The 22,663-nt window shown below is 41.8% G+C and overlaps 1 protein-coding gene across 1 annotated transcript in view; it reads left to right on the top strand.

The window, feature by feature from the left end:
• Positions 1 to 15,000: 15,000 nt before the first annotated feature.
• ar (androgen receptor) overlaps positions 15,001 to 22,663 on the top strand; it is a 31,304-nt gene continuing 23,641 nt past the window's right edge. Inside the window, exon 1 of the mRNA XM_080748562.1 lies at positions 15,001 to 15,669. Within this exon, the coding sequence (XP_080604688.1) occupies positions 15,041 to 15,669 (629 nt within the window). The 5' untranslated portion in view covers positions 15,001 to 15,040. The remainder of the gene's footprint in view (positions 15,670 to 22,663) is intronic.

The following is a 22,663-nucleotide window of genomic DNA, read 5'->3' as shown; positions in this document are numbered from 1 at the left end:
AACTGTGCTTATAATTCTTGAGTAAACTTTATATTTGCAAAGGGAGGCAAAGTGAGCATTCTTCTGCCAAATAAAATGTATGAGAACTTAGACTGATGTTCCCTGTTAGTGGGACATTTTGAGAGAGCCTGTCACTGTCAATACAAAATCTTTGAGGATTATTAGATTGGAACGCGAAAGAAATATAAAAAATAAATGCATTTTCCCCACCATTGTTCCGCAGTAAGGGATGGCATTTCATTGATGGGGGTGGAGGGAGAGAAAGGGATAGTCTGTATTTCAATCATGCAATAACCTGGCCAATGGATGGGTGCCATGCAGATACCTGAACACATGAATGATCGACATGTCGCACAGCGCAATAAACCCCACAACGTGCTTTGTGCCATTTGTAATCAGCGCCCGGTTTCGGCTCGTCTCATAAGTGTAAGTCTCCAGAGACAGTGGCAGAGGATGAAATCCCAAGGCTAGAATAAATGGTCGTCTTACTCAATAGACGCCCAGCTTCTACTAAAAGATAATGAGACGTGTGACTACAGCTGTTGTTGATTTTAGACAGGCTGTATGTCTATGACGCTGCTGCAGTCACAGGGGCGTCTCATACATGTCACAATCCCATAAAAAAGGGCAAAAGGAGTGTTTTCAGTTTTAGTTTTTATTTTAGAAGGACGTCTGTTTAGGAAAGACTAAGCAAAAACAGTGGGAAGTGTAGCTAGTCTAGCTACAGTACAGTTAAATACTTGTACGAAAGACAGTACAGTCTGAAGACAGTCATAAGAGAGTAGATAAGAGAGAGAAAAGAAAATTGTGGACATTTTCTGTGGGTGTTTTGACTGCTATACAGGTGCTCACATGCAGTGCCATGCAGTGGTGGAAAAAGTAGATTTCTTTAATATTATAGAACAGGTAGTCGGGCTCTCAATGGAAAACAGGCTCTCCAACCGTGCAGGTAATGAGCACTACTGCACGGTCTCATAAAATAAAGAAATCAGCTGCGTTTGTCACGAAAGAGAGCAAGCGCGCCTCTCTCCCCACACTATGCTAGGCGGCTAGGCTAGCGGTTTTCATGTGAAGTTCAGGGACATAGTAGCTAAATGAGGCATTACAAAATTACAAATTCCTATCGTATATCTTAATTACGGGTGCATCTCTCCACTCCGACATGTCTCCTTTCCGACATGTCTCCATTCCGACACTAACCCTATCTCTACCCCTACCCTAAACCTTAGGCCCATGGGGAGTGTCGCCACTCCGACAATAAGAAGTCCATTTCGGAGTGGCGACATGTCGGAATGGAGAGAGCCTCCCCTTAATTACAATGAAATGAAGTTGACGTGTTTTTTTTAAGGGCAATAGTCCTGCCTACGGAACTCGCCTGCGGCTCGTTCCTGCAGCAAGACTGTCGGGCCAAATAACCGTGATAATGCACACCCTCTCGTGTAATATATTGCTTAATTACTATTGTCGATGGAATGTTAGCATGCTATAATAGAAGCCATTGTTCTTGCATTCATAAAAAATCACACCAGTGTGAACCGAGCGGTGGTGTCCGTGTGTGCGTGTGCGTGTGTGTGTGTGTGTGTGCGTGTGCGTGAAATGCATGCATGTACATTTCAAGGCTGCTCAACAGCACCTCTCTGGTCACTCAACGGTATCGCACACTACATACAGACACGCTCGGACGGATACACACACGGCCACGCTATGGAGACGGTGTGACCACCGCTAAAAAAATAAGCCAACATCTTGTTTGACCCAACCTGCCTGCCTACAGTATGATGTCACTGGTAGATGGGTTTCTGAACGGTCCACAACCTTCCTCTGAGACAAAGACCAAATAGACAAAAATGGTACCATATTATAATGAGCATTAGTGAGGACCAATTAAACGAAGATAGGTTGAAAATGGGTGAAGTGATTCTTTAAGTAAAAGTAGCAATACACAACGTAATACTCTGTTATAAGTAAACGTCCTGCATTCATTTGTAGTAATAATCTAAAAGTAGAAAGATAATTATTGTGGGGCAAAAAGTGCAATACCTGCCTCCGAGATGTAGTGGAGTATAAGTATAAAGTATTGAATAATGTACATAAAGTAAAGTAAAAGTACCTCAAAAGTACTTACTTTCTGCTTAGTTTATGCTCTGTATGGCGGCGTCACAAGCCTAAAATTGCAATACCGAGCTCATTGCTTGACTGCTGTTGCTCAGACATAACAATACTTTATTAGAACATTAAAACAAACAATTCAATGCCTATTTACTTCATCCTGTTTAGTGATTGTTAGATGCATGGTTGTTTGTACAGTATAGCCTGGTTTTGGTGTAATATCCAATCAATCAATCAATACATAGACCTCTCCTTTAGAGGAGGAGAACATAAATGTAACTCTATGCCTATAACAGCCTCACGAAGTGTTAGGTAAGGGACTGGAGACAGTAGAGCCACACTGTCTATTGCCTTAATATTGACTTCAAATCACCAACCTCAATTTGGTAGGGTTACATTTTCAATTCCTATAATGAAGGGAGAAGAGGGGTAAATAGCCTCTGCAAGTCTGAGCTTATACTGTAGCTACAAAGAAGGAATGTTTGAAACCATGTGGTCAACTCTACAGAGCTACTGATTTGATTTGTCTCAGGAATTCAGATAACACACAACACATGTACACTTTGTTTTTTAAATCCAGGTAGATAGTACTGAAATAACTCAAAGAGACAGCAAAAATGATGAACGATTTCAAATAGATTTCAAACTAAAGTAACACAAATGCATCACTCTAACTCATACATGGGCAACTGGCGGCCCGGGGGCCAAATGCAGCCCCTACCTTCACTTAATACGGCCAGCAGGTTAATATCGGAACACTGAAGTAGTATTGATTTCAGCTGCTACAATTCAAAACATGAAAACCCGCTTTAATTACTTACAGTAAGTCTATATTAGTAGCTGATTGACTAGTACTAATCTTTTTTATGTCCAAAGTATTTGTAATTAAGTTCATAAAGTTAACATAAGAACCTGCGAATGCATTTGAAATTAACAATTTTACTTTACAGGATTCCAATTTAAAAAATTGCTAAAAATAATTCAGTATTCCAATTCAAAAATAATAAAAAATAGCATATCTTCAAACTCAAAATGTGTCGCACTGCGATGCGTTTTGAGCTTGTAGATAAGCTATTTTTGCTATTTTGGACATGCATTGTGGCCCTCTGGAGTGAACCCTTTGGAGTGAGAGAATATAGTGGCCCTCTTCATTATCAAAGTTGCCCAACCCTGCTCTAACTCATCCATAACCAGAGTTCTAGAGTGAATACACGGGAGCGTATCGCTGTTACTACATGTCATCTTTTCGACACCCGACTCTAACCCTCACCTCCATGGAGTGAGTCGCTAAACCTCCGGTGCTACTATACATTTCAAACAACTGACTTATGAGATACTTAGTCTTTATCTTAACATGCCACATAGAGAAAAACAACATTCAACTATTTAGTTAGGATTTACAGTAGTGTATAAAGCACAATGGTGTAACTGTAAAATGTATTCAATCCAAGCACTGTTAATATCGCAGCACTGTTAATATTGCGTGTAGAGTACATATTGGCAGAGAAAGTGTTTCTGTACAACGTATTTGAAGGAGTTGCTTTATTTCCAGTAGAAGCAGACCTTTTGAAGGCCATGAGTGAGTGCCAAACAAAGACAGTAACATCTAAGATAAGAAGAACGACTGGAACATTTAACACCTGCACGGGTAAAGTGATAGAATTTCTGTTTTGTATATGTCTCTTTACCAAGCTTATTTTTTGTATTTCAATAGGCCTTCTTCTGTTACCCATGGCATGTGTTTTCCAATCATTCTCAGATTAAAAGCAATATTCGAACAATATTACTGCTTTATACAGAAAAATGTAAAGAACCATTTATATTAATGGTTCTACACTAAACCCTGTATACTTCAATGCCAGATGTCCCCAATGGGTCTACTTGGCCCCCTACTTTTTTCCCCTTCACAGCAAATCTCTATTTTGAAAATAGCAGATTTACAAGCTCACAACACATCAGGTGTTGTAAATGGTAAAAGTATATAGCGCTTTTTAAACCATAGTGCTTTACATATGATTGTATGTTACATTCACCTATTCACACATTCATACACCGAAGGTGGAGGAAACCTGCACATCGGGAGCAATTAGGGGTTCAGAGTCTTGCAGCAAAAGGATACTTCAACACTAACTTTGGGGAGCCCGGGATAGAACTGGTAACCTCACGGTTCCAATCCGGCTGCTCTACTGGCCACTGCCGCCCCTGTGTGAGCTTGTAGATCTGCTATTATCAGCATGTTTGAGATAGAGATAACTGTACATTAAAGCATCTAGACTGGTTTTCTCAGATTCACTGAGAATGCCCCTTGAAATCTTTGGACACCTCCCAGCAGGGTCATGGAGCCAAAACTGGAAACCATTAATCTGGTTTGTTTGTAACCTTGAACTTTTAATACAAGAAAAGAGGCTTAAGTCTCAGTCTTGACATGACTCCTAGAAGCCTTGCTTTTCCTTCACTCCTCAACACATCCTCTCTAATCTGCTTCAGCTGTGCAGGTCAGAGAATCAGTTGATTATTGCGACCGAAGGTCGCATTTACCCTGAAAAACCTTGTCGCTTGTCTGACCTTCTGTCCGTCCGTCCGGCCGTCCGTCCGGCTGTACAGGAAGTGATGTCAGTGTGATGTCAGTGAGTCGTGACATCACTTCCTGTACGGGGCGGCTACACAAGACTAAGAAAGACAAAAAAAAGAGAAGGATACACAAGACTAAGAAAGACAAAAAAAGAGAAGAATAAAAGACAAAAAAAGAGAAGAATAAAAAATAAAAAAAGGAGGAGGAGGATAAAGATACCAAAAGGAGAGAGAAGAAAGGGTGGATGAGGTACAATGTGCGGTATCCTCCTCCGATCTGATACAGGGCGGCTGGACTTAGATCACCTTCACCTATGAAAGAATGTCCATCCACCTGGAGAAAAGAAAATGTAACAAGGAGGTGGCAACGGGGCGGCCAGATAAAGTTATTAGGCCTGGATCCGACTTTAAGTCGACGCACAGGATTCCAGAAGTGTAGCGCTTATTCGCTCTTGTATCAAACCGGTACTCGAAACGTTCTTAGAATTTAACATATTTTCGAAAGTAAATATGGGGGCGGCTGTGTTAAAGTGATCCCTGACTAATACGACAAATATGCCTTAATACACCAGTAAGACTCCCTAATCGGGAGATAAGCGACCGTAGGTCACTTATCTCCACAAATAGGGCAAAAATGTGTTTTTCCAAAAACTTCCTGATCCATGTTGATGACATGAGTGTAGACATACTGTGTAGTGATTTTCGTGATTTTAGGGCAAAAACTAGGAGCAGTGGCCAAAAATGTGTTTTAAAAATCGGCCTGTAGGTGGCGCTAGAAGAGGGCCATGTGAGAAATGAGGGGTGGGGTGTCCGCGTTGCCTTGGCGGACGAATAGGTACCGGCCCCGGCTCTCCCGGACGCTCCTAGCCCGAGTTACGGCATTTTATGTGAGCTGCAGTGGCAGGGGGTCCTCCACTGGGGGCGCCACCACTTTTGCATCCGTTCTGGAGCACCAGGAGTGGGTGGTCCCCGGGAATTCCCCGTGAGCAGCCCCGTTGGGGTGGTCATTTGGTAATTTTTGCACATGTGCTCATTTTTTACACTTGGGGGTCCCCGAGGGAGCTGGGGGTCCCTGGAGCTCTGGGGGTCCTTGGAGGTTGTAGTTTGGCAGGTAAGGAGTGTGTGTGCAAAAGGGGGCATGGATCGGGGCAACGGTTGCGGAGATATGAGCAGGGCAAAAGTGTGACGTGTGACGTGAGTCACGGAGGGAACTTTTTTTACACCAGGGGGTCCCCCAGGGACTTGGGGGTCCCTGGAGCTCCGGGGGTCCTTGGAGGTTGTAGTTTGGCAGGCAAGGAGTGTGTGTGCAAAAGCTGGCATGGATCGGGGCAACGGTTGCCGAGATATGAGCAGGGCAAAACGTGTGTGACGGACGGACGGACAGACGGACACCTGGTGGAGCTTTCTGTAGTAAGTGCGACCTACGGTCGCAATTATAATTGTCCTCTATAACTACAATGTAAAATTAAAAACACCTCAATTATTAGTGTGGTTGCCAGGGCAACCACATTATTACTCTGGGGAATTTTGCAGTTTTTACAACTCTTAGTCTCATTGACTTGAATGGGAAACTCCATATATAGTGAGTAACTTTTAGGTATCTGACTTTTCCCATTGACTTTGAATGGGAAACACCATATATAGTAAGGTAACTTTTAGGTATCTGACCTTTCCCATTGACTTTGAATGGGAAACACCATATATAGTGAGTAACTTTAACGTGATGTAAGAGTAAGGTAACTTTTTAGGCAACCACACTCGCAATTTCCCAAATTGCAATTTCTCTAGTTTTATTTATTCTAGAAATAGCTAATCTTTCACTCAATAGGGGAAATGCCCGTCGCAAGTTGATGATGTCATAAATGTCAAGTGTGATCTATCCCTATGGAATTTATGGCATGCATGTGAAAATAAAAACAAACTTAATACTTCCTATGGTTAATATGAGCATCAAATCAATATTTCAAATGTTTTTGTGTTTTGTTTTTTTGCACATGCATGCCATAAAAATGACACATGACATTTATGACATCATCAACTTGCGACAGGCATTTCCCCTACTGAGTGAAAGATTAGCTATTTCTAGAAGAAATTAAATATTTAAGGTGTTTTTAATTTTACATTGTAGTTATAGAGGACAATTATAATGTATTAAGACATATTTGTCGTATTAGTCAGGGATCACTTTAAGAACGTTTCGTTGTCAAGCTCAACGTTGGGCATTTGGACCTATACATGGAGAAATGGAGCGAACCTGTTTGGCCTAAACATGGAGATGTGGAGAACACTATATATGGAGATAGTCCAGTCCATCATGTCATATGGGACTACCGTCATAGACAGTAGCCATTGTTAGGCCGGAGTCAATGGCTGTCTGTCTGACTGTCTGTACATGAAGTGATGTCACATGACATACTTTTTATGCCCATATATGAGTCATTCTGTACCACATCACTATGACTCACTGACATCACGTGACATCACTAGATGTTGTTGGTTGCGATCCTGCAACCAATATTAATAACATAATAGACAAGCTACAAGATTTTCAGGGTATAAAAGTCCATATATGGTCATTCCCAGAAAAAGAAAAATACTTTTTATGTCCATACATGGAGATTTCTGATGTCATAAATTCCAGGTCGAAAATGAGAATGTTATGGTACCATATATGGCTCATATATGGAGATCCACAGGCATCAAACCAAGGCCCTAACTCACCAAGGCCCTGCTTGGCATTATTAATTAATGTACGTTTTTTTAATGCCCATCTCCATGTATGGGCATAGCATTTATTGTATGTATATGAATACATATTATTATTAAGGACATATATGGGCAGCGTGTTCCTCCCTCCGCGTCATCAGCGCCCACACCCTAGGTGGGGTTGGCGATAGGGCCTTTCTGTGTGGAGTTTGCATGTTCTCCCGGTGTCTCCTAGGGTTGATACCCTCACAAAAACATGAACAAACCCCCCCAGAATGACAACAACTAGAATCGTCAGAGAAACGCTGTGGTTGGCCAGATGGCCAAGAATTGGGCGAGGTCACATGTCACCCTGAGGTCGCAAGTCACCCTCAGGTGTCTTACTAGCAATGCTATAGAAACGTTTATGGTTGAATAAAGTTGTCTTTTTGGTTTATCAACAATGTAGAGGAAGTGTAATTTCAGTAATCATCCCTGGAGAAGGCATACATTGTGATGAATGATTTAATGGTACAGTAGTCATTTTGCCTTGAAAACATTTGAGAATGATATGCATGTTTCATGATTCATGCAAATTGTAATTATTATATAATAAAAGAAATCTAAATAGAAACGGGTAATGTATTCATGCACTCTCTTCTTAAGAACAACCTGATGAGAATTAGGGATTAAAGAGTTCTGACAAATTAAATTACAAGGGCCGTCCTTGAACGATAGAGACCTTTATAAAATACACAGCTCAGGAAGATGAAAAGAAATACATATTACACATAGTTTTCTGCTGCATTGCTTTTCAATGTGTACACTATCATTTTATAGAGGTATCTAAAGAGCGTTTCTGAATGTGCCAAGTATCACAAGACTGTCCACCATTTCCTGTCTGGCAAACAAATCTCACGAAACCTCCAAGCCAGAAACGATACCTGCCGCTGTTTAGATGCCACAATAAAATAATGTACTGTTCACATCGAAAAGTAAGTGATTAGAAAACAACCGTTGATGTCTTGTTTTACTGTACCAATTACTGTATATGACAAAGGTTGCAATCGTTCAGAAATAGTGTTTGTTCATAAGCTGATCCAGCCGGTTCCATTCACTGCCATCAAAATTCCTTGCAAGGTTTGATGCCCATGAGCAGACATGTGCACACAATAGACATCAAAGGGCACTTAAGCCCCTGCCCTTTTATCCGTCTGTAAAGACTGCCCTCTCCAGATCATGAATGCAGTTTTTACTATGGTGAAAATAATGCAAATGTCCTCTTTCCATGCCATACCTGAAGGCAGCATTCAGTCCAAAAATCTTTGGATAAATTACTTTTTTGATCATGATCAGCCCGAATAGGTAACCTCTTCTTTGCTTGAGATGACTAGCTTCCTCACAACCTGCATTTTGTCCTATGCCCGAGACCAGTGCTTTGCCTAAGACCAACTGTAGGAGTCAGCAGTGTCAAGGGACTAGATTACAAGAGGATATTGAAATAGAAAAAAGGTATAAAATAATTGGAGGGAAAAAAGTGACAAATTACAATATAAATACTACTAAGAAGTCTCCTTAATGTTTATTTGAGGGGATTTTTTCTCTCTCTCCCAAAAAGACTCCAGCCCATGGCTGTGGAAATGTTATTTGAAATCCAGTGTGGTTTTGGGACCCAAGGGCACATGTGTCAAACTCAAGGCCTGTGGCCTGAATCCAGTGCCCCGGCGCTGCCACACAGAATGCAGTGCACTGTTGCTTGAAGTAAAGAGAGACTACTCTTGGCATACTCTCAAGACAATGGACTGGCTATAATTAGGTCATTGGGCCTTTAGTATTATACAAGCAAGCTGAATAATTCATAATGGCTACAAAAGGAATGCTGATTAGAATCTATTTGAAAGGAAATAAGTCATACTTCTTTACATGATTTGGTAAATTCTGTCACTTAAATAGTTATACAGTTTCTAAAATGTACTAATCTATGATCAAAGATATAACATTGTTCAGCAAATAGACTGTGATTTCCCAAGCTTGAGGATGAAATATCATTCTTTGATTTTCTTCTCTGTGTCAGTGCCCAAAATATGATATTGTGAAAACACATCAAAAACCAGAGCACCAAATGCAACTTTGCACAAGTCCAATTCCAAACTTGTCAGCTTGTATCATGCCAAATGTTTGTATAGACTCATAAATTAAATGATTCACTAGGATATTTGTCTATCTTGAGGCTCAAAAAATCATTTTAGAAGTTGGAGATCCATTAACAGTTGATTATGAGAGGGTGCCAGAAAGCTAGCAAGATGCAATAGCATTCATTGCCAAATGTGAAGAGAGTGTGGAAAAATGCTACAGGTTTGCCTTCAGGCAGCCCATGTGCTGTGTTCAGAACTACCACATTGTGTGAATGAATATTCTCTGTGATTTCAGGTTGTGACCTGAAATAATGATAAATGACAGCTGAATATGGGCCCTGGGAAGTTTCTGTTAAAAACCTCAATTAAACGATTTTGTAAAGAAAGAAATGGATGCTGTCAGTATGCCAAAATGTTGCTACCCACAGGAAGTGCTCTATGGGTAAAGAAACTCATGCAGCTGGACAAAAAGAAATGGGGAAAATTGGACACTGACTGAGGGCCACCCTGAAGAATGGGAATCTCCAATACTTGGCCCTATGAAAAACTGGCCTCAGGGGTGCCCCGGTGACTCACTGAGTAATGGCACATGCCATATAAATAAGACTATAGTCATTCTCACAGCTGAACCTGATTTAAACTGATTCTGACCCCCAGCTTTTCCTCTATCTCTGTTCACTGTAACTATATGGCAGAGTCATGGAAAGCATACAACGAAAATAAAAATAAAGAAGAAAACTGGTCTCATCATTAATATTATTCAAAGTTGAGATTTTTCTGACTGAAACACTGAACACTGACTGAAATTGACATGAAACAGATGGTAAAAGATAAACATTAACATTCACTAGAACTGAAATTGACATGAAACAGATTGTAAAAGATAAACGTTAACATTCACAAGTCTGATGGCCTTGCTGTATCTGCAGACATCCTTGGATAATAGTTCATGGTCATGTTCGTGTTTTTCTTTTTTTTTTTTTACATATTCTTAGATAGATGGTGAGACATTAAATAATGGCAGAAACAGCAGAGATAAAGGGTGATATGAGGTTTAACTTTACTGGGAGAATACGTTTTTAAAAATCCACTCCTTATTTAAAGGAGTAGTTGACCCCCAAAATGACTTTTTTTCTATTGATTACTCATGCCATGGAGAGTAGAGTTCAATAATATTTTTTGGTTTTTGTCACATTCCTAAGACAAAAATTAGATTCGAGTAAATTTACCCCCATTGATTCCGGCTTAGGAATGCGACAAAAAACTAAACATATTATTGAACTCTAGTCTCCATGGTGTGACTAATCAAAAGAAAAAAAAGTCATTTTGGGGGTCAACTACTCCTTTAAGATTCACTTTTTATTTTATCATTATTTACAGTATCATTGTTATTTTTGGGGTGTGTTTAATTTGTTTATTATTTTTGCTTTATTTAGATATATAGGAGACTGTACAAGGGCAGAGAGAGGGGAGAGAGACATGTGGAACTGGAAGGCATTGGGAGTGTGATTCTAACCTCTGGTGCCTCGGGTGTGATTATTCTCGTGGCAGTTTGGTGCGGATGGGAGCAGCATGCACCTTGCATGTCCAGTTGTGACGTCCAACATCGGTCCACCATCGGTTCACCCACCCTGTAGGTTATTTCAATATAGTATGTGTCAGCTCCAGCATGCTGTCATTCAGTTATCCTATAGCCCAGGGAGTGCAGAGAGCACTGAAGGGGCAGGTGCTCAAACGCCACAAAAGGGCACCTCTGCTCCGATTTTTAGGTCATTTGTGGGGGGTCCCTCGAGTCTCGTGCAAATCTGCATAAAACGTGAAGTGTAAAAGCAACTATTTGATTGATTGAGTGAACTTACCACCGTGCATGCTTGCTGCCTGTCTCAAATCAAGTTGTTTGCAGCTGCAAGGTTAACGAGGTGGGAGGGCACTTGACATCTCTGCATCAAGTGAAATGGGAAACTTGATGGCAGCCAGCTCATGAGTGTGGTTGCCTCTGCAGGGCAACCACCAGACTAGTAGGCTACTTGTCTGACTTTATTCCATCCATCCATCTTTTCTTTCTTTCTTTCCCTTCCTTTTTTGCCGTGCTACTCCTCCAAACGGTTTTGGTGGCACACACTTGGGCCATGTGTTAAATCAACCAGCTTCATCAGGAATCGATTCCTTGCATTTTGCTAAGAGATATGCTACATAGTTTAACTTATATAAATGTATTCGTGAATTAATTTTCATTGACTTTCATTTAAAATTAAACTTTTCCCAAATATGGAGATGACTGACATCATAGATTGTCTGACATCATAGACCACATGAGACTGACTCAGTAAGTCCATATATGGGCATTCCCAGATATGGTGACATCAGGTATCTCCATATATGGGCATTAAAGGGACAAGGACGTAATGGTTAGCGCCGCTCCAATAGGGACAAGGACAGACAGATTTGCGATATTTGCAGACAGATACAGAGATTTGTGACCCACGTCACGGCAACCACACTTGCAATTTCCAATTGCATCTTTCTAGTTTAATAATAATAATAATAATAATAACATTATAATTATAAACTAGAAATACTGTTCCTACGAAACAGTATGGGCTCGCTCGTGACTATATTCTGCAGCATGCTAACTGTCATGTGAAGCTCAACCAAAACTCCAGCTAACACCACTCCCAGATGTTTTTCCGCACCTCAGTTGCACCTCATTGGCTAAGGGCCCTGCCTTTGTACTGTCGTGGCGGAACTTGGCAAATAAATAATTAAGATAACATAGTGTTCTCGCCTTTCAGGCGAGAGATAGTGAAATGATATCTGCCCCCCCCCCCCCCCCCCCCCACACACACACACACACACACACGCGCGCACACACACACACACGCACACACACACACACACGCACGCCTGCATAGCCCATGCCCCAGTGGAATGGTCGAATGCACAAAAAGTGCAATTGCTTTTTACCCCTTTTTCTCCCCAAGTTTGTTATGCCAATTGATTCCTCCCCACACACACTGTTGTTACCAATAGTGTTCTTCACAAATGTGTTCATAAAAGTGTCTAATATCACCTTCGAATTAATTCCAACCAACTAACTCCCTTGGGAAACTTTGTGGGAGCCAATCAAAATTGGGGTACCCTGAGGGCCTGGGCAAACAACTGGAAATGTTTAATTGGCCGATAAGAACTTGTGGGATGTCTAATTGTGGGTTTTTGGGGGGGCTGAATTCATTCCAACCATTCGTTTTCAGTAAAGAATTACTCCTGGCCATAAAATCGACCACGCCTACTTTTCAGGGGGCCTATCCATCAAATTGTGATCGCTTTTTCTTCTTTCTTGAGTGGTATATTTGGATTCTTGGGGTTCATAGAAAGTCAAATAAAGGTATCTCCATTTCTGTTGCGTTTACAGTACTTTGTGAAATTTGCATTAGCTAATTATATATTATTGGCCAAAAACTGGAAATAGACCCATAGACACCCTACAAGTTCATATTGGCCAATTAAACATTTTCCAGTTGTTTGCCCAGGCCCTCAGGGTACCCCAACTTTGACTGGCTCCCACAAAGTTTCCCAAGGGAGTTTGGTTGTAACTAATTCAGAGGTGATAGTAGACACCTGTATGAACACATTTGAGAAGAAAGCTATTAAGCATTTATTTTCCAGCTCCATCAAAAAAAATTGTCTAATTCTCCCTAACTAACTGGCCAATTGTGTTAGATGCCTGACAAAGCCGGATTCACCACGGTGGATTCGAACCCCCAACCTCTGGGGTAGTGGGCAGGCAAATGTGAATTTAACCATTCATAGTAAAGATGAGATAGGTAACTACTCACTAGACATTGCCATTAGTAGTTAAGGTGTGGTCCAAGTGGATATGTACATCATAACTATATATGTCTGAGAACAATGAACTGAGGGGGATCCGTTTATTAAGTCTAGATAGTTTAAGTGGTTATTGGAGATTTGTAGCTCTTGAATAGGTACATTAACACTGAGAATTTGACTGCACTGTTTGTTGGAGTGAATAACTTCTTGATTTAGCTAAATCTCCGTTGGAACTGTTACCCCAGCGACCCGATTCCGGATAAGCGGTTGAAGATGGATAATCCCAATCTGTTCATGGATGCCATTGAGCAACATAGACTACAGGCTGCATAGGCACACATAATATCCTACATCACACTCTGATAAATATGCAACAGGTCCACTATTGTGGGGGCCTTTTTATATAAATAATAAACCTATAGATCAGAAATAATTAAGTGTTTTATATCATATTCATGACATTAGCATTTTATAATGTGTTAAAGCATAGGCTATAGGTCTTGTGTCTTTTTTCCCCAAACAATGTCAATTTAAATTGACATAACTCGAACTCACATTACAAAAGAACCATAAATGGAATGCATAAAACTAAAAGTAGGATATGGCCTACATTCACACTGTAGGCTATATCAAATGTAAGAATGTCTTTTAGGAAACTCGAAAATAAAGATTTCCCCCTAATTAGCAGGTCCACCCCTGAAAACAGTTATAGCCATATGCGCCTGCACACTAAGTTTGGATTTCAGTAAAAGAAAACAAAAAAAAACAAACATAAACGCTCAAATAAAGTTGTTGGTTATCCCCGGGCCCACAAAATATTGTCAAAGTTGTCTAGGGATAGAAATGGGCTATTCATTACCGCGGACAAAGTTAAACAACGTTTTCTAAAATCCATTGACTTGGACGTTCATCTGGTCAATAGGGAATCAGGTTGGATTTAGGAGGAGTTTGTTGACTCCTCTCCGCTTTGCTTTCCGCAGAGTCGCGCAGACCTTACCAAATGGTTATTTGATACCGTCAGTCGTCAGAGTTGAGCTAAGGAGCAGGCTACGGTTGCTGAGAGCACTTGGGAGTACTTCGATCAAAAGAATTGACTACTTATTTGCAGAATAGCCTAATCATCCTGGGAAATGCGCCCCACTAATCGCCAGCTATGTTGTACCGAATTATGCCTAGAGAAAGTGAGGGATGCAAACGGCATAAGTTTTTCCACAACACTCGAAACTGAGACAGAGAGTGTCCATTTTACGAAAAACAGAAATAGAACCGAGCTGAATAATTCCGACAATGCGGACTCGAACAGTTACGGATCCATCCACTCTAAGCAGGAACGCTGTGACTGTAACATGGAGAAACGGTCCTGTCAGCGACAGCCAGATGCGCCTCAGCACGGGGACGAGTTAAACGCTGACAGCCGTCTGGAGAACAGTCGCTCCAATTCAGCCCGCGCCACCATTTCAGAAACTGCGAGAGAGCTCTGCAAAGCGGTGTCTGTGTCGCTTGGACTGGCCATGATGGACTCGAATGACATGAGTGACCTGGTGGACCCTAACCACGCTGCCTCTCATTGCGTCGCGAACGACCAAATGCGAGGAGAGCCAGACTATTTTGGCGTTGCTCCATTGAACTGCCCTGGGGCTGAGACAGGTGTTCCCCGGTGCAAGTACGACTGTGACGAGCGACCCTTGCACGGCAACAAGCAACTGGTGGGAATGTTCAAAAGTTTGGAGGATTCTAGCGTTGCCCTGCAGGACGGCAACTCCACTCCAGCATCCATAGACGAAGAGGGATTTAGGCTCGACGAGAGTGATGAGACAACTTGTAAAGACATGGATCCCTTGGAGACCGCAGCGCGCCCTGCATCTTGCCCTTACGGCCCTGCATCGCTAGCGCCAGAGAACGCGCCACTCTTGCGGCCAACTTTCCCAGAGAGAACGACTCACGTCTACAAAGCTCAAAGTGAAGGCATGATGGAGGAGAAGTACGCCGATTACTTACAGGAGCAGTACAGCGTCAAGATTAAATCTGAGACGGTCACCACCAATGAGCCTGGCAGCGGCGGGACATTGTGGGGCACCAACTACAGTCACGGTGAAAATGGCAGTAGACCATTTTTTGGGGGACCCTCACACAAGCAGTGCATGAATGCATACAGCAGCACGGGGCCAAGCACGACACTGCTATGTAACCCATATGAGAGGAGCGTCATGTGCCACGATCGATCCAGACCCGATCAATGGTTCTCTGGAGGTCTGATGGGCAGGCCGCCCTATTCCAACTCCAACTATATGAAAAATGAAGTTGGCGACTGGCTGGACGTCTCATATAATAACGATGCCAGGTAAGTTTAGCCTTAGCCTATAATAACACCCATTCATCCATCCATCCATCCATCCATCCATCCATCGTCAACCGCTTATCTGGAATCGGGTTGTTGGGTATAGTGGGCTAATAATCCAAAGCTTTAATTTGACTGTACTCTTTACGTTCGGTTTAAACATTCTGTTTTTACCTTTTTTGTTTCTTACCTTAAAAGCACTTGAATTAAATTCACGCTTGTTCATGATGGGCATGATGCGAGGAGGAACCATAATGCCAGTATATGGATATATATTAATAAATGATAAAATGATGCCCTGTTAGGGTACCCCCTTATGCCCATATATGGAGATTCCCAGGCATCAAACCCAGGCCCTAACTCGCCAGTTCCTGCTGGGAGCGTTTCGCTGTTTCTATGTGTCATCTTTTCGACACCCAAACCTAACCCTTACCCTAACCCTAACCTCCCTGGGGTGAGTCGCTAACCCTCCCGATGCTCCGTTGTCGAAATGATGGTCGTTCGAAAGAGCGAGATTTCCCCATCCCTGCTTGGCTTTACTAATTAACATAAGTTTTATGCCCATATGGAGATCCCTGTCCCAATGTCATCAATATTAAGGACATATCTGGGAATGCCCATATTTGGTAATGACCATATATGGGCATGTTTTGACATAGGCCTAACATTGTTGACTATCATGCATATAGGCCTATGGGTAACTGGTCCGATATACATTTCGCGCGACCTTGCATGTCGCCCTGAGGCATCTTACTAGTTATATAATATGCTCGGCTTTGCCCCCCCCGCCCGTCAATTATCAATTAATGTGTGTGTGTGTGCGTGTGCGTGCGTACGCGCGCGCGTGCGTGCGTGCGTGTGCGTGCGTGTGCCTAATCTCATTATGTGCATGTTGGTAGTACGTTAGTGCATGTGTCACTGTTCAATTATGGTGCCAGTCCAGACAGGGAACTGACTTGGATTTCAAAAATATATAGAATCGTCTTGTGTCTACTGCTTTAATTTACAATCAACTTAGTTCCAATATCCTATAATAGGGGTCTTCAACAGGGGGTCCGGGACCCCTAGGGGGTCCTCAGAGTTACTACAGGGGGGCCACCAAATCCTTGTGTGATAGGATAATATTTATTTATTAAAAGCTTTGAACCCTCGCATCCCTATTCTGAGGAGAACATTAGCCAAAAATAGCAGATCTACAAGCTCGTAGATTGGCTATTTTCAGCAAAGAGGTTTGGTGTAGAGGTCAAAAAGAGCAGACCAAGTACAGAGTGAAAGGTCAAGTTTACTACGTATCGTATCGACGATTGAAGTGGCCAAATGTCTGAAAAAACATACAAATCCAACATAATAAACTGATGGTCAAACAAGTCGATGAAAATCTGCATCACGTTTACATTTATACAATATGTAGGTAGAGGGGGTCCCTGCTTCATCTCTCTCTCAGTTAAGGGGTCCTTGGTCTGAAAACATTGAAGACCCCTGTCCTATAAGTTAGATCTTACACTATTGTTTGTGTCTGATCTGGGGATAAGTAGTTACGTTTAAGACAACAAAGGGTGTTGTTGCTGTATCAGCCTTTACATGAGCAATTTGTTTAAACTAAATCATGGACTGATATATATATATATATATATATATATATATATATATATATTTTTTTTTTTTTATTTTTTTTTTATTTTTTGATTTTGATATTCTTTTGTTAATTCGTTGAGGTTGAGAATAAGGTGCGAAAGTGATAAGACATTGGTAGGTCCACATAGCGGCCAATGCAGTGGCAGGTATGTGCATGAATAGACATGATCCTGCACACCCTTCCAATTCCAAAGTTGTCTTCTCATTTAGACTTAATACTATCCTTCAACTTCTCATTTATGCCCCAACATGACTGGATATACAGGTTTTGTGGTAATTATCAATTCTAGAAATATTATACCTTTATTGTCAAATGTTTAAGCACGTTCTACTTCTAATCATGCATAACTTTACTTTACTTAAAAAACATTTTCCAAATATTGTATTCTGGAAAAATGTAACACTGAGGTGCCGGTCTATCCTGTTACCTCCCATTTCACTTGTTTACCTTTATATGTTTAGTGTCTCTCTCCTGATTGAGATGGTTTTCTTTTTTTTATCCCAACCTGAAAATGTATTTTCTGTTTATTAAAGTAGTGGGGAGATGGAGACCCCTGCCCTGTTATTGAGCAAACACTTGAGCAAACACAGCACTAATTCCCAACTAATGAAGCACATCATAAGAGCCTGTGCCCTTATCAGCCAGGTACCCAAAACAAAAACCTTTCATTCATCCAAACATAGAAACACTCCAGAACCATGTCAGCCTGCCCTCATTACTCTTCTCACAAAGACGGTTCCGTGCCAGGGAGATCCCTGTGCAGAACACATTGAAATGTCACCATGTCCATTATGGTCCTATGGTAGCCTACCTACAGTATATCACATACTGTGCAATGGACATACTTTTGTTCTATAGCACAAAACGCAGGGAACATGTTGAAAACTAGTTTTGGTTAATGGTTATGAAAAGGAAACCTTTTCATCCTGTACAACTAACCATCCAATATATAGTTTCCAATATATAGCCGACCTCAGTAGCCATCGATATCCGTGTGGTAGTAATGAGGGGGGTAAATACTCCACTGTAGAGTGAACGTCTAGTCTGCTACTGGTGTAGCCATGGATCACACAACGCTCATCATGTTTCAGGGCTGACTACTGGTGCGGAAGCAAGCCTAAATAAGCCAGAGACATTTGAACTACATATACCATATTGTCAATCTCAACTCTCATTGGTTCCTATACCAATCGATCAACTCCAAAGCAAAGCTAGCGTAAAAATGATATGTTTGTTTTGGTGAATTGATTGATTGATCGAATACTTTATTATTAAAAGTTTGCATAGGAATAGTACAGGACAGTACAGTTCAGATACACAATCTACTAAAAGGACCAGTAAGACTCCCTGACGGTCGCTTATCTCTGTCTACAAAAAGCAACCTCATGGTGGCGCTAGAAGAGGGGCATGGTAGAAATCAGGTGCGGAGGTTGTGGTTTGCCAGCCAAGGAGTGTGTGTGCAAAGTTTGGCATGGATAGGGACAACGGTGCCGGAGATAAGAGTAGGGCCAAAAGTGTAACGTGACGTGACGGACAGATGGAGGGACAGACAGACAGCCGGTGGAGGTTTTCATTAGCCTGCTTCCAGACCAGAGACCCCGCCCACTCTCAGAGTGGACTCTTTCTCTGGTCTGGAGCTTAGTACATGAATCGGTTTTTATTTTCGGCTGTCCAATGAGCGCGCGGGGTGGGGGTGGGGGTGGGGTGGGTCTAACGAATATCCAATCCGCGCAGCAGTTGAAACGATTCAAACGAAGTTCACACACACACACGCACGAGCGCACTGATTTCACCAAGCTGTTTAATGTTGATTACAAGTTTCTGGTCGCAGTTCTGTGTGGAAGCAGTCACTGGCACAGACAGAGACACACACACACACTCCCCGACGGTGCGTCGCGTCCACCGTGCGTCTCGATCACCGTGCGTCGCGATCACTCGCGCGCGGACACGCGCGTGCACGCTCGCAAAAAAGTCCCCCGTAAATCGCTCAGAATGGAGCACAGTTTCAGACTAAAGCGTGAGCTGAGTCTGAAATCAGGCTAGGTTTTCATAGTAACTTGCAACCTGACGGTCACAATTAAAGACATTGGGGTCCTTTTGTACGACCAGTTTCACCACTTGAGCCCTATTATTACATCAGCTATTTTCAAAAAGAATCTTGAAAGCCAGCCCAAATAAGCAACTACATTCAGAAACAAGCCCAAACAAAAGAAACCTGCAACTATGAATAGCTTACAGGAAAACAAGCCCAAAGTAGCTTATAATAAGCAGACCTGGCAACACTGGCTGCCAGCAGTGTAAAGTAACTAAGTACATTTACCTAAGTACTGTACTTAAGTACAGTTTTGAGGTATTTGTTATGAAAAGCTCGGCTTTCTGTCAGTCAGTCTGTCCGTCACATTACGTCACACTTTTGCCCCTGCCAACGTTGGCCCATCAGGCCAATTTTTGCAAAACACATTTTTGGACAAATGGCCCCCACAAAACGGTGAAAAGTGATGATTCATCACTAAACCATCGTTTTGTGGGTTTGATTTTAGCCCACAGAATGTTTTTCGTGCAAAATAAATGCTTGCAATGGATTCAGCATCATGAAAAACCCCTAGTTTGACCCCTCACATGCTACTTAAAGCGGATTTATTTTTTGTATTCTTTTCCTGTATAGTAAATTAATGGGACACAAACACAAATCTTTTTTTTATGAGGTTTCCCCCGGGAGTTGAATTTCAACCTTTTAGTACATATTATTACACACCTTTAGAAACACATTGGTGAAGAAATTTCCTGGTAACGATTTACTTCGCAGATTGGTCAAATATCTTATAAATATCTTATAAAATCCCCTTACTATCCACAACATCTCAGATCCAAATATTGTACCTTTACACCACTACATCTTTTTGAAAACTTTAGTTACTACGTAGTTATTACAAAGCATACATTAACCACTTTAGCCCTATTTTATACCGTGGCTGTTTGAAAATATCCGATCTACAAGCTCACAACTTGTTGCATCGTGACACGTTGTGAGCTTGTAGATCTCCTATTTTCAAACATTTGAGTACTTTTGGTACGTTAAGTATATTTGATGCCAACACTTTCATACTTTTACATTTTGAATTCCGGACTTTTACTTGAATTTCTATTTCTATATTGCATTATTGATACTTTTACTTAAGTAATGAATGTGAGTACTTTTTCCACCACTGCTGGCAGCACTGTTGCAGACCAGTGCTGCAGTGCAGACTACTGCCAACTTGTCACAGACTGGGGCGCCTGCTGGCCTACTGGTCCAGGCGCATACCACATAGGCCTTTCCACATAGGCATTGTGCTCAAGTAAACTAAAAGTACCTACAATAGACCATATCATAGCCCCCCTCTCCCAAATAATAATAACAAGCAACTTTGAGTGGAGAAGAAAATCATATTATTATTTGTGCTTTTCCAAATAATGTAGTTGTAGCCTATTGAATTGATCTTCTAAATAGAGTAAGACAGAGGACATCTTCAATAAATGTGCTACTACTGGAAAACACCCGTGGCAGCAACTTGACAACTGCGCACAGGGGCGTCACACCAAATTCTGGGCCCTGGGTTTAAGGATTCATTATGGGCCCCCCATGAATGTTCTTCATTGTCTCCACCAGCCGAAGGCTGAGGGAGAGTATGTTTTCCCCTCCGTCCGTCCGTCCGTCCGTCCGTCCGTGCGTCCGTCCGTCCGTCCGTCCGTGCGTGCGTCCGTGCGTCCGTGCGTCCTCGCAGTTTGTGAGCAGCTAATCTCAGTCACCGTTGGCCCGATCGCTGCCAAACTGAGCACACACACTCCCTGGATGCCAATCTAGAACCTCTGCCCCACATTTTTCAAATCAGCCTCATGGTGGCGCTATAACAGGCCGATTTGTGTGGCCTGGTTGTTACCAGCTAATCTCCGGCGCCGTTGGCCCGATCGCTGCCAAACTGAGCACACACACTCCCTGGATGCTAATTCAGAACCTCTGCCCCACATTTTTTAAATCAGCCTCATGGTGGCGCTATAACAGGCTGATTTGTGTGGCCTGGTGGAGACCTGTGCTCGGAAGAGCACTGCTTCTAGTTTAGACTGAGAACGCATTATTACGCGTTATTTTGTGCTTTAACTATTGAAAAATAGCAGATCGCTACTGCGCTGCGAGCTTGTAGATCTGAGATCTACAAGCTCGAAATATTGTGAAAAGTCTTTGAATATTTAAATTCCTTTTAAGGTTTTTAAAAACCTATGTTTCTATAGTTGCGTTTCCATAAAGCTGTTTTTTGAGCTTTAAAGCTTTTGAGCATAAATCTTTTAATGGAAACACTTCAAATTTTGAATAAACTTTCATTATCTTTTTGCAAATTTCTGTTAATTCGCTTCCTATTTTCGAATAAGCTTTATGGAAACGCAACTTATGTCAGTGGTGCTCAAACCTTTTCATGTGAAGGACCCCCAAAATGATATGTATTTGGCCACGGACCCTCATCTCCAAATATTTAGTTCCAGGGACCCCCCAGAAGCAAAATTTGTTCGCTTAAAAATATACATATATTCAAAAGATTTGCACAAATGTTCACGACTTTAAAAAAATTGCAGATCTACAAGCTCGCAGCGCGGCACTCTGTGAGCTTGTAGATCTTTCAATAGCTAAAGTATAAAATAATTAAGGCCCCTCCACATTGGGCCCTAGTAACTCAGTCCCACTTCCCCCCCCCCTTGTGACGCCCCTGACTGCGCAAACTGTGCGGTAAGTATTAAAAGGAACTTACTCCAAAGAGAAGAGATGGCACTTCTTGTTTGGAGGAGGCGGGGCTGTTGCTGCTTTGTGCATGCGTGTGAGAGAGAGAGAGATCCACACAGGCTGGATGTGAATGTGAGAGACAGGCTGCTGTCACTGTGTACTGTATACTATACTGCTCAAAAGAATTAAAGGAACACTTTGATCCATTATTATTATTACCTTTTTGTATTAATAATGATGACACACACGCACGCGCACACACACACACAAACACACACACACACACACACACACACACACACACACACACACACACACACACACACACACACACACACACACACACACACACACACACACACACATTGCAGTATACTTTATACATCTGTATTACTCTGCAATCATACTGTAACCACCATGTCCTGTAATCTAAAAACGTTTAATTAAGTGGTTCTGGACATTTCTTTTCAAGAATGCATTTATTTTCTTAAGTGACCCTCAACATAGGACACCCTTCTACTATGTAGTCTTTATTTTATAATTTATTTTGTGTTATTTACGTTACAATGTTCTAGGTATATTCTTTTCTTTTACAAATTAAGACTACA

Source organism: Nannobrachium achirus, assembly GCF_963921795.1.
Source record: "Nannobrachium achirus genome assembly, chromosome: 19".
Taxonomy (NCBI): Eukaryota; Metazoa; Chordata; class Actinopteri; order Myctophiformes; family Myctophidae; genus Nannobrachium; species Nannobrachium achirus.
This window is presented reverse-complemented; position numbering and strand designations above follow the sequence as displayed.